Source organism: Pinus tabuliformis, chromosome 4_1, assembly GCF_031772625.1.
Source record: "Pinus tabuliformis cultivar Carrire ecotype Pingquan chromosome 4_1, CPIR1, whole genome shotgun sequence".
Classification (NCBI taxonomy): Eukaryota; Viridiplantae; Streptophyta; class Pinopsida; order Pinales; family Pinaceae; genus Pinus; species Pinus tabuliformis.
Genome location: NC_142303.1, coordinates 713,557,916 through 713,576,771, shown reverse-complemented (window position 1 = coordinate 713,576,771; position 18,856 = coordinate 713,557,916). Strand labels below are relative to the sequence as shown.

Here is an 18,856-nt window from a genome sequence, read left to right as displayed (position 1 = left end):
CCCCTGATAAAATTGAAAATGAAACCTTGTAGAAAAAAACAGCACGTCCACTACTTATAGTCCTTTTACACATGCAAAGTTCGAGATTACTTCAATTAGGATCATTTGATCAAGTTAGTAAATTGAGATAGACCTCCTATAAAAAAACGCATTGATTTTGCATACTATTCGATAACTGCCATACGTAAGATTGTAAACAAGACAAGTATGTTGAACTAAATCCTGCAAATTTTAGTAGTCTCCGAAAATAGCTCTTAAAGAATTTACCCTTGCAAACCTCCAAGCTCATGAGCTGGTTGCCAATTTATTCAATCTAATTTACTACCACTGCAATTATTTCAATTAAGGTCATTTGATTGAGGTAAGTTTCCTATAAAAAAAGCCATCCATTTTGCACACTTTTCTGCAACTGCCATCTGTTGAGATTGAAGACAAAACAAGTATGTTGAACTAAATCCTGGAAATTTTAGTAGCCTCTGAAAGTAGCTCCCAAAGTTCTTTGAAGAAAATCATTTACTCTTGGAAACTCCCAAGCTCATGATCCGGTTGCCAAGTTATGCAATCTAGTTAACTACCACACCAAACAATTTCGATTAGGGTCATTTGATCAAGTTAGTAGATTAGGGTCATTTGATCAAGTTAGTAAATTGAGATGGGCTTCCTTTTAAAAAAACCATCCATTTTGCACACTGTTCTGTAATTGCCATCCGTTAAGATTAAGGGAAGACAAGTATGTTGGATTAAATACTGCCAGTTAGAAGTCTCTGAATGTAACTCCCATGGTTTTTTAACAAAATCATTTAAACCTGTAAAACCGGTTGCCAAATTATTCAATCTAACTAACTACCGCTACAAAATGGCAGCTAAGCAACCTTATGGTCTCAACGTGGAAGATGATTCATCGTCATAGGTCGCATACAGAACTGCATTGTCATTGCTGAAGCTTAAAATCAACAAAATAACTGTAATCACGGCAAGTCCTAAGTTTACCAAACCTGAAGATTCTTATATGAAACCCCACAGATAAATATATGGAAAACCACAATTCCAAAGTAGTCTTTTATTTCAAATTTAAAACAAAAATAAGTAAATAATAAATTGAAACCCAAATACATTATTCGATGATTAAAATGTATAGCCGGCAATTACAATAAACCCTAGATTTACCAAACCTCATGATTTTCACATGAAACCCCTAGGAAAAAATATGTGGAAAACCACAATTTATTCCAGAATAGCCTTTTTATTAAAATGAAATAAATGCATAATTGAAAACCCCACATATCGTTCGATGTAAAACGCATGGCCAGGAATCGCTGACTGAAGACAACTTCATTAAAAATATATGAAAACTGAAAATGAGAAGAAAACATTAAAATACGAACCTCTCGTCTAGAGAAAATTTTCGGACGAGAAAGCCTGTGGGCAGAGTGGAGTGTCTGTCTGTGAACATATATCGCTCCTCATAATGTTTTCTGCGAGGAGGGTTCGGTTCCTTTTGGGGCTATAGGTTCTGTTGCGGCTTCGGTTTACTCCCAGTTCGCCTCCTTCCCGGGCCCCTTGGAACAGCTTGATGCCAGTTAAAATGCGAGGGCGTCTCTCAACACATATTACACACATAGATTTGCTCTCATGCTTGCCATCCAAAAGCACATTAGGTGGTTGTTCGGAGTTTTCAGTTTTAACCCGGTAGAGGTATTTTGAGAAAGACTACATTTGAGGGTAAGATATATATGAGATGATTAAAAAGTGAGATAAATATATGAGATGATTATGATGAGTGTAAATATAAGATTTTAAATTAGTAATTGTATCACATGTCTCCACTGAATATAAAATTAGCAATTGTCTGAAAAGGTGTAAAGAGAGGTGGATAGGATTGCTAAATTGGAATTGTTGAATTGCAAAATTTGTACTTTGAATTGAAATAATAATTGTTGTATTACACCTCGGTTGTTGAGTGTGTTTGAGTTAAGTTGGTAATATACAATTAAAACAATAATTGAAATATGGAGAAAACGAAAGTTGTTTGAGATATAATTTACTACTTATTTTATCAATGAAAAATTAAAACCATTGTGAAGAAATATTAATGTTCTAAAATGGGCAATTTATACTACGAGGAAACAATAAGTACAAATTACTTTTGCGTCATTTTAGACATTCTCTGTGTTTTGATGAAGGGCATTTAATAATAAAAATTGCCTATGTCTGATATGGTGGTATTCAAAATATATGTTATATTCTTCTTTTTTTGTAAGCTTAGGTAGAGCCTCCTTTTCTATTTATATAAAAGCAAACTGAAACCACATACAGTTAATAGGTGGCCTCAACTTGCCCATTGGAAAACCAAGTCTGTTGGCCACCTATGCATATTGTAAGCCATCAAAAAATGGTAAATTATCAGTCCTTCTACCCAAGCGATATATATATAACTATTTAAAGCCCAGTCTATAGTCTTAGATCCCATAAGCATGCATATAAAAGAAAGCTAGCCGCTAAAAAAACAAAAACCTGAGCTATCATTGTGCTCAACTATTCTTTGAGGTCTTCCGGTTCTGACTCAACTGTCACTGGATCTTCAGCTGAATCTCTAGGTGCTGGTGTCATTTCAACAATACATGGAATGTGTCGTTGTATACGGTCCAATATTATGTCCTACTTGCAGAGCTGAAACTGGATAGTTTGCAGGTCCTTTTTATAGTCTGGCATATCTCTGATGATCAAAGCCATCCCCATGTACACTTGTTCCATTGCTTTTCCTACCAGTCTTTTCATGAACTAATACAAATGCAGGGTCTATTTGAATTGGGATAGTCACCCTCTGGTGTTCCCTGGATCTGGAATGTGGTCTTTCCATTCCTCCATTTCGTCCTCAAAATCCTCTTCCATAATTCTTTACTCCATTTCTTCTATAATTTTTCGGATCCCTACATCCGTCCCTTCTTTGTATGCTTTGCAGCCGCCCTGACAGTCTCGTCCATGGGTCATCTTCCTTGCCTCTGTTCCGAGGTTTCCAGGTCCTTTGAAGGAGGACCAAATTTTCCTCGTCCTCCGTGACCTCTTCCTCTGGTTGGTCGCGCCATGTCACCAATGTCTGCTACCTGTTCACAATGGTCACAATTCAATGTCAGGATAAAACAGCCATTACCATTCCATATGCCAATTGCCTCATAGGGTTTCTGCTCTCCGTCCCTACCTCCCCTTTGCCTGCACTCCGTTGCTCCCAGGTTATCAGGTGACCCAGGGGTGGGCTTCACCTTTTCCCTGCTCCCCCCAACCTGTCTCTCGATCAGACCCATAGTCTATGTTTCTCCTCCATTGTCCCTTCCTCCCCCGTTGAGGTCCCTCAGATTAACCCATTTCCTGTGCGACCCCAATAGAGCGAACAAAGGGAACTGCGTGCTGAGACTCTCCTCCCTCCCCCTACCTTGCTGGCCATCGCCACTCCCTCCCCTAGCAGCGCTACCTCCTCTGCATGTCCCCCATTCCTTTCTTAGCCCCCTACCCAGCTTTCCCTCCCAGGCTTGCTCTTCTCTGCTGTCATAACTCCCCCTATCTACCCAGAAATTTGGCCTGAGGAACTTCTCCAGACCCTCTGTCCTCCATTCCACCTAAATAAAATCCTCTCTAGCCTCGCTAGCCTTGGTCCTGAGCAAAATGCACCACTCCCTAATAGCTACTATGCCCTCAAGCCTGGCCAGCATCAATGCAAAGCTACAAGGCCACTCTTTCTCACTGATTTTGCTCTTGCTGCGCAGCATAACCTCTCCCCGAGGTATTTCCTTCCCCATCTGGCACAAATTCCTTCCCCCACCCGGCATACTAGACTTCCCTTCACGAATTACAGAAAGAAAACAGTTAACCTACCCGTGGGTGCTATGCTTGCTTGCTGAATGCAAGTATGGCTGGTCCTCCGCTTTCGTTCTCCCGCTACCCTGCAATCTAGCTCTCCTCCCTTCTCTACACTTCCTCTCATACTCTGCCTTACCTACCTGTCGTCCCATCCACCTTACGCCGTCGTCCTCACCACCTCTCCTCTTACCTACGTACCAAACGCCACTTCTCCCTTCTGATGTCGCTGTCGTCATGCAGGGCTCCACCACGCCCTGCGGTATAATCGTGTTGGCAGTGGTAGGTAATCCTTGCGCCTCTTGGCCTCTGACACCCATAATTGTTTTGATTACCCACTCCATCACCCCGATCGGGATAAAATATATGTTATATTTTTATTCTCATTTGTATTCTCTATTATTGATGGTTATCTCATTTAGGGAATTATCTGTAATTAAATCAAGGCAATGTATCAACCCAAAGGATGACAAATTAGAAGAATCCTACTATTGTTGTATATTGGTTGCTTCAATAGTAGGTTTTGGATGATATTGTTTGCTTACAAGTTGTCATAGGTTCTTTCATAGTGCATACCATTCTACATATGCATTTGTGGAGTAACTCAAAAACAATACATTGCCCTATCTTCATGAAGTCTCATAGTTTATCTATACATATCAAACAAGCCCTAGTGCCATACGCACACTTTTCTTAGTAATGAAAAATGAGATCTTCTTCTCACCTACAATATAAGATGTGGCAACTAGTCAAAGGATGGTTCTTATATTGCGAGTAATGGAAACTTTTATAATTGTACATCATCTAATAGACCTACAATGCATGGAGCTTTTGTATGAATTCTCTAGTATGGTATTCAAATATAAATTTGTGCATTAATTTTTGTGTTTAACCAAATCATTGTTACGGTATGCATTTGATAAAAAATTTGCAATAGTGACAACATGTTATCATATATATGTTTGTTTCTAAATTAAAGAAATGTATTAAATTATAGATTTGTGTATTAATTTAGTTCTTTATTATCATTTTAAGAATGGAAATAGTTATTACTTTATCAAATTAGTGTGTTTTATTTTAACATAAAATTTTATTTTTAGAGTTTTTGTAATGATAAAAAATAAATTAATTTGCTTAGTCTAAATCATACAAAATTTAAATTATACAATCTATGAAAAGGATGAGTCATTTTTATGTTAGACTAATATATTCTTCCATAAAAAAATAAAAAAATAAGAAAATGTTGTAAAATAAAATTGTCATAAAAATATATATATTTTAACTTATTGTAATAAATATAGATATCAAGAATGTATTTTAATTTATTTATAAATATTGATGTTGAAGTCTAAATTAAAATTATTTTGTCAGAAAAATATATATTTTTTAATTTATTGTAATAAATATAGATTTCAAGAAATGTATTTATTTATAAATATTGATGTTGAAGCTTAAACTAAATTAACTTTAATTAAATTTATTTAATATTAAAATGTTTAATAATTAAGTAATATATTATTTAAGTTTTCAATTTTGCTTTACATTATATTTAGTTTGTAATAAAGGTCATCTACTCTATGTTATAGATATTTTTAGTTATTATAAATTGGATGAAGAGACCATATACCTAATAAATTATTTATCTAACATTACTTTTTATTATACATAGAAATAAAAATAAATAATCTCTTTAAAAGTAATTTAATATTAGACAAAAATAGATAAAACATTATTGAAAAATATCCAAACTGTCAACTCCCAATATCTTAACATCTCATAACTTCACCCATAACTAAATATTAGTTATTTGAAAATATTTGCTGAAGTGATAGTGCCTTCCTTTTATTATGAGAGCCAATTTTTTGCCAGCTCTTGGGTATATGGAGAGACCAAGCAGAGTTCTACCCACTGATGATGAAGAAGTAAAACAAGGCATTACTGATGCCATACGCAAAACATATATACCTAATTAAGCAAATGCAATGCAACAACAGTTTATTGAATTTGGTACCTTAAACCCTTCCACATTCTCTCAAGATGCAAGGGTGTACATCAACATTTATGCACCAAAGAATCTCATTGGATGGTGGAGAATGTATGGGGGGAAAGCCCAAAAGCTTCGAAATCTTGCCTCGTGCTTGCTATAACTAAATATTAGTTAATATTTGCTAAACTGATAGTGCCTTCCTTTTGTTATAAGAGCTGATTTTTTCCCAACTCTTGGGTATATGGAGAGACCAAGCAGAGTTCTAACCACTGATGATGAAGAAGTAAAACAAGGCATTATTGATGCCATAAGCAAAACCTATACACCTAATGAAGCAAATGCAATGCAACAACAGTTTATTGAATTTGGTACCTTAAACCCTTCCACATTATCTCAAGATGCAAGGGTGTACATCAACATTTATGCACAAAAGAATCTCGTTGGATGGTGGAGAATGTATGGGGGAAGCCCAAAAGCTTCGAAATCTTGCCTCGTGCTTGCTATCTCAGGTTTCTAATTCATCAGTAGTTGAAAGGAATTGGTCCAATTACAGTTTCATTCACTCTGTTAAGAGGAATAGGATTACCTCTAAGAGATCATAGAAATTGAGTTATATGCATAATAGTCTTCGACTTCGCTCAAGGAAGCTACCTGAGTATTTAGAGGGCCCTACAGCACGATGATGATGAGGATGGTTCTCAAATTGAAGATGATGAGGATAATCCTTCACCAAATGTAGGTTTAGTTGGCATACCTTCGGAAGCATTGCAGGTGATCTTGGTACTAATGATGGTAATGATGATGTTAATAATGATGGTGATGATGATATTAACGATGATGATTGAATCGAAGTGCCTAGCGAGTCTCATGCCTATATGGATAGCCTTGACGCTAAAGACAAACCTTTAGGATCATCTTCAACTTTAATGTTATATTTTGGCCTTTCAACATTTTTGAACCATGTGTTACTTTGCCATTTTGGGCATTTGCCATTTTTTTTTATGTACTACATTGGGCATGCTAGCAATATGAAAATTTTTATGACGAGTTCTTTGATTTTCATTATGCTTCTAAAATTGAAAAGTGTCCCTTAAATTATTTACATTTTCAAATTTTTAGATTTGAATTTGATATTCGTATAATGACTTAAAAATTTTAATTGATTTTAATATTTAAACATTTTGATTTAATATTTTAACATTTTGCATGTACCAAGTGCCAACTTAATAGGTAATACTAATTTTAAATTTACTAATTGTTGGTTCATTAAGCAAATGGCATTCATACATCACAATATCATACTCATGTTTATTGTTTTCAATTCCTCTTTGCAGGGGTTTAAGTTTTTAACTTTAAACAAATGATTAGCAAACAAACCATTTTTACAATTTGTCACCAAGCTTGACAATGAAAATGGATCTCAAAAATACTCATGCAATCTATGTGGATTCATATTTAGGGGAAGCTACAATAAGGTTGTTGCCCATTTGATGGGGAATGAAAATCAAGGGATTAAAAAATGTCATCATTCTAAAGAGCAACACAATTGGATGTTGCAAATTGCTTATCAACATCAACTTTATAGGAACCACTGTAACCTATAACTTTGTAAGTATTGAAGTGTTTGCTAGTGGACATGACACAAACATTCAAGGAACTATTGTAACCTATAAGCATTGAAGTGTTTGCTAGTTGACATGACGCAAACATTCACTTATGATTGTCACTGTCAAACTTTAATAGTGTTTTGAAATACAGACTTTTTCATTTGGATCCTAAATAGTACTAAGTAAATGGTTTTTAAATTTTTTTGAAATGTTTCATTGAAACTCCAATGTTGTTCTAAATTAATTTTGATTATTGATATATATATATATATATATATTTTGTAAGTTTGGTAAATCCTTCCATTTTCATTAAATATAAGCAAGTTACATCCACATGAGTAGTTAGGTTGCCTCAACTTGCCCAAAGGGAAACAAGTATGTTGGCCACCTAACCGCATGATAAACCATCCAGTAGCAAAAAATGATAAGTCTTTCTAACCAAGCTATATAAGTCTATATATCATGACCGTGTCCACATACTATTTGCCTATGAACATATAAAACATCATGCTGAAAACTAAAAGCTAACCGCATATATACTAATCAAAATTGAATCTGATTATCATCCTATTCATCACCCTCGGCAGAAGCAAATTTCACTGGGGTCGGGTCCTTAACATTGGAACCAAGCAGCACAGGGAACATTGTCTGTGAGAGAAGGCAGGGGAGGTGATCCTCAATTCGGCGTAGGCATCCATCCTGTTTTTGCAGCTAGAACTGAAGTTTCTGGAAGTCATGCTTGTAGTTGGGGAAGTCTTGTATTGATGTTGCCATGCTCACTGAAATTTGTTCCAAGACTTTGCCCAGGAGACTTTTCATGGTCCAATACAAATACAAAGTATGTTTAAACTGGGCCACTCGCCCGCGAGTATGCCCAAGATTCGGTACCATCAATCGAGTCCTCCATCTCAATATTCGTCGACCCCGCCTGGCGGTTCAAATCTGCTTCCCACTCCTCAATCAATCTTCTGATCTCTTCACTGGTCCCCTCACAATATGCATTGGCCACATCATTGATGATGTTGGCTACTAACTTACGGCCCCTTGTTCTGTTGCCTGAGGAACTGGGGTGTTCCTCCTGCACTGTCACCCGAGGCCTCCTACCACGGCCCCTAACATTTGCAGCCCTTGCCATCACAACCAGCTCACAGTGTCCAGTGAAAAGTTGGGTGTTGTTAGATGCCTGAACAGGTGGTAGCCCAAGCCTAGAAGCCCTTCGCTTCTTGGTGAACCTACCACCCCACGCACCTGCCATGGGAGAACGAAACAATAATTGCCATAATAAAAAACATTGAATCTCCGCCAGTCTTAGTCCATGCATCCTATCAAGGCCTTCCATTCCACACAGGAATTCGGATTCCTTACCCCATAGCCAATTTGCATAGTAGCCAGAAAGAGTTTAAGAGACCACCATGACCAACAGCAACAACATTATAATAATCCCCAAACCCATAATGGTGCAGACCCTCAACTGTAACCCCGCAGAAGCTTCCACGAAGGCCATGGGTGTGGAACATAGCAAGACAGACAGCAAAATGTTTACAATGACGGGACCACCAGTTATGCAGGGGGTAAAACTTGCCCTCCACCCCATAAATTACAGTTAAATAGCCCTACAAGCAGAGTTGAAGACGACCTAACCCCAAACCCCAGGGTCTTCGAACCAAACCACAGCAGCATTCCCCAGAGTTAGCGCCACAATCACGCATCCCATAGAACACCATTCGGGAGAAGAATTTCATAACAAACCGACACAGAGACCATACCAGTTAGGATAGCATACTACAGCAATAATACTAGCGCCAGTGGTTTCCAGCATCACCAGTTACTCCCACTTGCAGACAATTCGACCCCATGCAAAACCAAATCCCATGACCAAACAATCGGATGCATGGAGGAGGGGGAGAAGAAACAATTAACATACCAAGTTACCCTCACCCGGAGACAAATAGTCCACCACCTTTCTTGGAGCTGTAGCGTATCTCTGCCATCAGCATCATTCGTCCACGCTGCAATCCCTTGGACACTGAATCAACCAAGCCCGACCACTAACATAATGTCGTTGCCACCTTCCGCAGAGGTATTTACCGCTTTCATGCAAGGAGCCACCGCACCCATCACCTCGAGCGTGTGGGGGGTGGTGGGTTTGTACCCCGATGTCCTTCGCATTAAATCCAAATTGATGGGAGTGTCATCCAGCTCGCACCCTGATCGGGGTATTGAATTAATATTATTAATATCTTTAATATTGTAGATAAATGTCTTTCGGATTAATCACATCATTAGGATTTGGTCGACGTTTCAAACCAACCAATGTGGTTCATCCTCAACCTTGTCCTAAGGATGAACCACATTGGTTGGTTCAAAACATCGACCAAATCCTAATGATGTGATTAATATGAAAGACGTTTATCTACAATATAGATCACAAAAGTCTCAGATCTAACATCTTTAACATTATTATATTAAAATTTAATTTTAAAATTTTAAAAATATAAGAAATTTAAATTATATAAATAAAATAAATATTTTTTGATTTTTTTTATTATATAATATTGTCACTTTTAATCAATCGTTTCTTGTAAATTTTGGAGAAACCTCTAGCAGTTTCGAACACCCATACCGAAGTTCCTAATGCTCCCCATTTGAAAAACCCCTACAACATAGAAAAATCATTAATTTTTCTCAACAGATTAGAAAAATGTGTATCGAATAATAAGAATATATATATATGAAATTAAGTGACAAAGAATCAATTTATATTCGAAGTATCGGTGAAATTGTATAAGTCGGAATATGATAATAAAAGTTTGGATGAAATTATATTTTTTAAAGTGTTAAAATCTATTTTTGAAGCTATAAAAACATTTAGTATCTTAAAAATACTATTGCAAAAAATTTAATTATACAGAAGAAATACATTTACAACAACAACACTTAAAGTAACTATTTAAAATATATTCTATAGTACAACATTAAAATATAACTTTAAATGCATTCTTTAACTATTTATACAACATTAAAATTTAACTTTAAATGCATTCTTTAACTATTTATACAACATTAAAATATAACTTTAAATGCATTCTTTCCCTTTAAATTAAAAAATATTATAGAACAGTGTAACAAACTCATCAAAATTAAGGATGATGAGGTATGAGAGTCGGTATGATCAAATAGATTGACTCGATTTAACACGTGCCCGTACGTCAGCCAATCGTCTATTCATCTTGGACTCTAAAGATGAGGAATTAAAAAATTTCCAAAATTCCCATCCAAAAAAGTGTAATGAGAACCATAATTTCTAAACACACAAATTATGGTTAAGAGTACATATTAGGAAGTTGGTTAAAAGTGTTATAAATTTGGTTGTCTGACTGTTTGGCACTCACCGTGCTGGTAATATAAATATTTTCACTCCATTAACTCCCTCAGATCAAACAAAAGAGAAGGAACCGCCTTTAAAAAAGAAAATCAAACTCACAAATATTTTATTGCATTTTCCTGCTATATTGGTTACTTTTCCATATTTACATTTCCCTTCTAATTTTGTTAATTTCCCTAAGTTATTTATTTTCCAAGTTTAGAATAATGGAGAAGGACTTATGCAATTTTCCATGTTTCGATTTCCATTCTAATTTTGTTAATTTTCCAAGTTTAAAAGAATTCTTAATGCATGGAGTCTAATATTGTATTATTGTGGGTGATCCTCATTTTTGTTGAACCAAATGCCTTTAATCTTTTGGATTTCGTGCATATTTTATTAAACATAAATGAGTAAATATCAAAATGGGCATCGTAACATTGCATGAAACAAAATGTATAAAACTAATTTCAAAGAGTAGAAATTTAGTACCTCTTCCTTCTTCTGATTTGAAACCCTTTTAAATTGACTTTCACTAACGAACATGAATCTTACTCCCTGTGACTTTCTGCGACCAACTGTTGAGATGGAATCATGTACACTTACCACCCTGCTTGTGTCCTTAGTGATAAGTGCCCTTCGTGCTAATATTTCCAGTTCAGTCTCCCACAATATTTGCCATGTCCAAAAAACTGAAAAAATATCCAGGAATGGATCTTTGCGCTCTTCAATTTTGCAGTCGTATTAATTTTGGAGGTGAATCTATATTCTCGAAAGTTCAACCATTGAATATGTGGTTCAACATTAACCTAACAATAAAGGATGTCAATAAAAAAGTCGAATCATAGAATATTGACATCATGAAAAAATTAGATTCAATTTTTTTGAGAATCCATATTCTCAAAAAAAACAAACAATTAAATATTGACATCCTTCAATGTTATGTGAATATTCAATGATTCAACAATTTTTTGAAAATATCGATTCAACTCCAAAAAATAATAGAAGCACAAAAACAGCATCCGCGAAGGTATTATCCAAACCCTCCAAAAGCTATGCAATGATTGTGACAGCGTTCTGTTCCCTCCCAGGTTCCAATCTATGTTCTCAAAAAGTTGAACCATTGAATGTTGACCTCCAAATATAATAAAACTTCAAAAAAACAGCATCTGTGAGGGTGGTCTTACCCATCCCTCCAAAACCATGCAATATGACTGACAGCATTTTTTCACTCCCCTGTTCCAATAGATCAATAACTTATCTAATGGCCTCCTGAAGTCCAACTGTTGCAACAATATTAAACATGACACCCATAATTAAAAGTTACTTATAATAGTAATAACAACCTCTCAAAGAATTTAAATTAACTAATCTTGACAAGATATTCACCTGTATGTTCAGGATAAGGGCCGGATAGATTTGCCTTCTTACAATAACTAGCATCATATATTTCTATACCGATTTGGATATAAATATGCTTGTATTTGACATCCAACTGTTGTGCAAGTTCACCCAGTTCTTCCTTCCTTGTTTACTGACGTGGAGAAGAACCTGTAATCAAAGAATGAAATTCCGGTAAAGCACCCATCACCCAACAAACGGACACAATAATATAAAACAACCTATTCATCCTGAAATAATAAACCTCGACATCACTGCAACGAGTATGGCCCAGGCTGTGGCAACAGTTCTGAAAGGGCATCTTGATAAAGATCGGGAGGCTGAGAACAAAGAGGGGACTAGGATCATGGTGAGGTTCTCAAGGCATTAACTCGGGCCTTAGGTAAAACAGAGGAAGCATACTTGGAAATGGCTGATAAGCCCATCGCTGAAAATCCAAAGCTGGCTGTGATAGGATTTTATGTGCTCGTAATGCCGATGAAGGAAGAATAGGGCAATCCTGGCCAAGAAACTAAAGGCTGGTCCGGGTGAAATGGCTTCTAAACCTTAGGCAGTGGGAGAATCCCAACACTGTAGAGACTTAGAACGAATCATTGAAGAAACCTCATACCATTTGGGGATATGATATGGCATCTGGATCAGCCAGGAAAGAGGCCAACATTGGGTACCGCGCAGTTATCCATGGATCATGGTACTGGTGCTGAAGAGGCAATATCATATTTCTTTATTTTGCAATCAACAGCATACACTCGTTTTAATTGATCTTCATTCATTTCTATTGTGTTTCAACTTTCCAAGTGTGTACCTCACCCAATTTTCGTACTCTATCGAGCGTCTATATGGAAGCATGCCATGTGTACTGCCAATCCTGCTACCTGATCTGGAATTCATGCTCTGTGACTTCGTCGGGCGCGAGCCGCCCACCAACTAATACAATATCAATGGCACCTCCCTTCCCAGGCTTTGGAAACAGACGAACAGGAAACCCATTATGCGAACATGGTCCATGAATTGAATTCAAACAGATATGGTGAAATAACAATAAGATTAGCAAAAGCTAGTTGATATTGTCTGAGATCAATCCTGGTAATGCTCACAGAAAACCACTCTTCCCTCGGACAGAGAGGATTGTTTGCAGATTATGACCATTGTGAGAGAGTTTCAGAGAAAAGCCACCCGAGCTGTGAGAGGTATGGTTGGTTTGTTTGATTGAAGAAGGACTATGCTGGCATCAATATATAGGCCCGGCAGTCCAAGCCTTGGTGAGTTTGACCAATGTTGAGCTAGTTCAGTATTTACTATTAACAATTGAAATCAAGACACAACTTGTCATGCTTCCATAAATGACAACATGAAGTGATTCCAAAATCAGTTTTCATTCACCTGCCAAATTTCATTGCAGGGAAAATGTTGCAAGAGCAATTCTACTCAAACACTTCCCTCTAATTGCTTGGAACCTGTCAATCGGATTCTTCCTGTGGAACCTCTGTAAAGCCCAAAACAGGGTAATATTCAGAAGATAAAAATGACACAGGGGAAATCTGGAACCAAATTATGGGGAATATAAGGGAAACAATAATTCTGGGAAACTGGACAGAGGAACACTAAAAGACGGAAGGTATGGAAACCAGCATCATGAACCGACTGGAAATTAAAGTAAAAAACACAAGCAGCACAAGGAAGATACAAGATGCAGAACAGGTAAGAGCGGAAGAACGTTACAGGAAACCCCCCCCCCCCAGGATTCATAAAACTAAACTTTTATGGGGCAGCCAAAGGCAACCCAGGGGAGGCGGATATAGGAGGAATATTCAGAAACGAGGAAGGAAAGATCATAAGGGTATATACAATGGACTGTGGCATTGCCACAAACAATGAAGCAGAATATCATGCACTAAATAGGGGACTGGAGATAGCGATACGAAAAGGGTACCAAAGATTGCAGATAGGATGGGATTCTAAGCTGGTCACAGACACCATAAAACAATTACAGCAAGGAGTAACTGCGGAAAAACTAAGCAAAAGTTGGCGGACGGCGTGGGTAATCACAGAAGTTGAAAAGCAACTTCAAAGACTAGCATATACTATCTCGTCCCATGCAAAAAGGAAAGGAAATGCCCCCGCGGACCTCCTCACGAAATAGGGATGCCGAAACAGAGAGCACCAATTAGATGTGGGAGAAGCAGAGCTCAACCAGAATGAGGAAATGAATCAGATGAAACAGGCAATCGAGGCAGATCAGAGATAGCAAGAGAATTCGGATGGCGTAAATAGGAGGGCAGAAAGACGCAGGCAAGCGCAGGCAGATTAGCATAGATCATCCACGAAACAGCACAGGACGGAAGAAAGGACCGAGAGGACATGGATGACGGAAGAGGAAATAGAAAGGACAGACCCGAGAAGCGTGGGGAAAGAAATGGAAGGAGGTGGGTACAGGGAGAACAGGACAGCAGGACTGAGAAGGGACAGCAGAGGAGAGCCAGATGGCAATGCGGAGTCAGCAAATGGACTGCAAGAGCAGCTGGGAGAAGATAAACATTAATGAAACACAGAGGACAAGACATTTGGGCAAAATCCCAAGGAAAAAGGGCCAGAAAACGCGCCATGGATCGTCGGAAATGGAGACAACTAGAGGCAAGGTTAAGACAGAGGAATGTTAAAAGAACAAAGTATGAGGGACTCCATGCATGTTGCATGTGGACGCAGAAGAAGGAAGGTGGTGAGTAAGAACGCGTCGACGGCCAAAGACAGCTGTAGAAGATAGAACAACAGTTCCAAACTGATGGGTATGTTAAAACTCCTCCCCTCACTTGGAAAAAAGCTTTTGCATGAAGCATAACGTAGGCATGCAGTTAGATAGGGATAATCTGCATCACCCCAGATTCAGTTACAAAGTTAAGATAGTCTGGGTCAAGGGAGAACCCCGAGAATCCATGGCTGGGAAGGGTGATTATATTAGTAAGGAGAAGGGCTCACAGGAAAGGAAGGACCCATCATTCCTTGACCCCTGCAACAGATGGGAAGCCCCTAGAATGCCAAACCCTGAGACTATGCCTTTGGTAAGGCAAACCTAGATCACCCGAGCGAGGAAGCAGGTGCCTTCCATAGGAACCAGAGATTTGGGGAAAAATAGGGAGGGGGACCCTGAACCAGAGGAACTCAAAATGGGAAGGGGGATAGGAAAGCCTAGGAGAGATGGGAGGGGCCTAGAACGCAAGACGGTCCGCGCAGCCCAGAAAAAATATGCTAACTATCCTAGCGTAACCCTCAAAAAAGAAAACTCGGGACTGGAAAGCTATAGAGAGGCTTTGGATATGTATTCAAGCGTCAACCATCACTCGAGAGGACCTACGAACAAGGGTGGTAGCTCTATCCCCTCAAATCACACTGCCCCAACAGTTAAAACTGACTATTGTGTTCATACAGTGATAGGTCTAACTCATAGTGAGGGGACATCACTCATAGTGAGGGGACAACTACAACCCAGCAAGTCTACCTAAAGGATCAGAGCATCAGCTGCCCAGTAAAAACATGGCACCCAGGCGAAGCAAAAGAAATGTCAAGCAGGAAGCCGAAACAAGCAGCACAGGCTAGAAAAAAGGAAGAAAATAAACAGGTAAACAGGTCAAGAAATTAGTGGACGCCTATATGAAAGCAAATTCGCAGGAAATCCGGGACCAGATATGGAGCTGGGAACGTGGCCTGAGACAAAATCTTTGAGGTAGAGAGCTTCCCCTGCATGAGTGGGAAGAAATGGTACAAGACCCAGGCACTACAAACGGCACGCAATCTCTCTATACCAGGACTTTGCAACAATATTGGATCATGAAGCACATAGTCGCTTGCGCTATGACTCTCCATCAGGAGCACATGGAAGGAGAAGTGGTGAATCAACAGGAGCGAAACAAAGAACCGGAACATGACAGAGGGGAAATAATGAAGGAATTGGCAACCATCCAGATCCAAACATACAAGAACAACCTTGCTTTGGGCCGCATTGAGCAAACTCTGTCCGAGCTAAAGTGGAAACTGTTTCAGCAGGGATGAGAGCTCCCAGGCCCAAGGGTAAAGCCGCAGAACAAAGGAAAGAAGATGATGAATCCGAAAGAGCAGGAAACTTTTCAGATAGCCTCCTCAAATGAGGAGTAGATGCTTTATCTTTAGTCTTTTTGTCTATAGTTTTATGAATGTTTATGCCTGAAAGACCAGAGAGAGGAACTTGGGAGATACAGATGATGATGATGAACTTATTTAAAGTTTGGAATGGATACAATGTTGATCGATAGCCACCTGGTTTCCTTCGAGCAGGTGGCTGGCTAATCGATGTGTTGGGAATGTAAATTTTGAAAAAGTAAATATAGAAAGTACTACCTTGTTTACAAAAAAAAAGCATTTCCCTCTAATAAATCAATTTGCATTACAGATTGAACAGACATTTCGGCCATCTATCTATTTCCAGAGTTCCCCTTACCTAGGTTATAAATATTGAATGCCGTTTATCATTTAGGTTCTTATTTTGTTTGCTACGATGAATACTCAAACAAAAACGCATCTGGATAATTAACAACACAAGGTTGAAACCTCATGTATTTTAAAACAAAAATTTCTACAGAATAACTATCTGAAAGTTAAAAACTAACCTATTATTTACAACCCTTTGGACAACAAAAAAGCTAAAAACCTTGTGCTTTTTTTACAATCCTTCGAAATTTAGACCATACTGAGCCTATAATCCATTCATGTATTGACAGAGCTATTAAGTCGCTTTGGCAATGGAACCGGAGAAAACCCATGATAAAATTGAAAACGAAAACTTATAGCAAAAAACAGCATGCGCGCTAGTTTTACACTTATGCAAAGTTCAAGATTATTTCAATTAGGGTCATTTGATCAAGTTAGTAAATTACTAAATTGAGATAGGCCTCCTATAAAAAAAACCATTGATTTTGCATACTGTTCTGTAATTGCCATCTGTAAGATTGAAGGCAAGACAAGTATGTTGAACTAAATCCTGCAAATTTTAGTAGTCTCTGAAAATAGCTCTTAAAGAATTTACCCTTGCAAACCTCCATGCTCATGAGCTGGTTGCCAAGTTATTCAATCTAATTAACTACCACTGCAATTATTTCAATTAAGTTCATTTGATTGAGGTAAGCTTCCTATAAAAAAAGCCATCCATTTTGCACACTTTCTGCAACTGCCATCTGTTAAGATTGAAGACAAGAAAAGTACGTTGAACTAAATCCTGGAAATTTTAGTAGCCTTTGAAAGTAGCTCCCAAAGTTCTTTGAAGAAAATCATTTAATCTTGCTAACTCCCAAGCTCATGATCCGGTTGCCAAGTTATGCAATCTAGTTAACTACCACACCAAACAATTTCGATTAGGGTCATTTGATCAAGTTAGTAAATTGAGATGGGCTTCCTATTAAAAAACCATCCATTTTGCACACTGTTCTGTAATTGCCATCCGTTAAGATTATAGGGGAAAACAAGTATGTTGGACTAAATACTGCAAGTTAGTAGTCTCTGAATGTAACTCCCATAGTTTTTTAAGAAAATCATTTACCCCTGCAAAACCGGTTGCCAAGTTATTCAATCTAACTAACTACCCCTACAAAATGGCAGCTAACCAACCCAATGCACTCAACGTGGAAGATGATTCATCGTCATAGGTCGCATACAGAACTGCATTGCCATTGCTAAAGCGTAAAATCAACAAAATAACTGTAACCACGGCAAGTCCTAAATTTACCAAACCTGAAGGTTCTTATATGAAAACCCACAGAAAAAATATATGGAAAACCACAATTCCAAAGTAGTCTTTTATTTCAAATCTAAAACAAAAATAAGTAAATAATAAATTGAAACCCAAATACATTATTTATGATTAAAATGTATAGCTAATGTATAGCCGGCAATTACAATAAACCCTAGATTTACCAAACCTCATGATTTTCATATGAAACCCCTGGGAATAAATATGTGGAAAACCACAATTTATTCCAGAATAGTCTTTTTATTAAAATGAGATAAATGCAAAATTGAAAACCCCACATATCGTTCGATCATTAAAACGCATGGCCGGGAATGGCTGACTGAAGATAGCTTCATTAAAAATATATGAAAACTGAAAATGAGAAGAAAACATGAAGATACGAACCTCACGTCTAAAGAAAATTTTCGAACGAGAAGACCGGTGGGCAGAGTGGAGTGCCTGTCTGTGAACATATATCGCTCCTCATAATGCTTTCTGCGAGGAGGATTCGGTTCCTTCTGGGTCTATAGATTCTGCTGTGGCTTCGGTTTACTCCCATTTCGCCTCCTTCCCGGCCCCCTTGGAACAGGTTGATGCCAGTTAAAATGCGAGGGCGTCTCTGAATAAATATTACACGGATAGCTTTGCTCTCACGCTTGCCATCGAAAAGCGCATTAGTTAGTTGTGGGGAGTTTTCAGTTTTAACCTTGTAGAGGAGGTATTGTGAGAAAGACTAAATTTTTCCCTTTTCCCGTAAGTCTGCTTTTACTAAAATCATAGGAACTTAGCATAAGATTTGCCTGCTTTTGCTAAAATCATAGGAACTTAGCATAAGATTTGCAGGTGGTTGGTTATGCTATAGTGGCAGCTATGAGGTTTGATCCTTGGTC

General features: G+C 37.9%; 1 protein-coding gene across 5 annotated transcripts in view; it reads right to left on the bottom strand.

The window, feature by feature from the left end:
• Positions 1-18,708, bottom strand: part of LOC149178122 (uncharacterized) — a 28,802-nt gene extending 10,094 nt beyond the window's left edge. For 2 of the 5 annotated variants that reach the window (XR_016258166.1, XR_016258165.1), the window contains exons 1-4: positions 18,372-18,704; positions 12,200-12,361; positions 11,998-12,093; positions 11,303-11,619 (exon numbers count right to left, since the gene is read on the bottom strand). Coding sequence is in view for 2 of the 5 variants with exons in the window: in XM_089420272.1 (XP_089276398.1) it covers positions 1,386-1,453 (68 nt within the window). In the remaining 3 variants the exon portion in view is untranslated. Of the gene's footprint in view, positions 1-1,385; positions 4,771-11,302; positions 12,094-12,199; positions 12,362-18,371 lie in introns of those variants that run through there. The other 3 variants (XR_016258167.1, XM_089420272.1, XM_089420271.1) reach the window with 3 other exon arrangements.
• Positions 18,709-18,856: the final 148 nt, after the last annotated feature.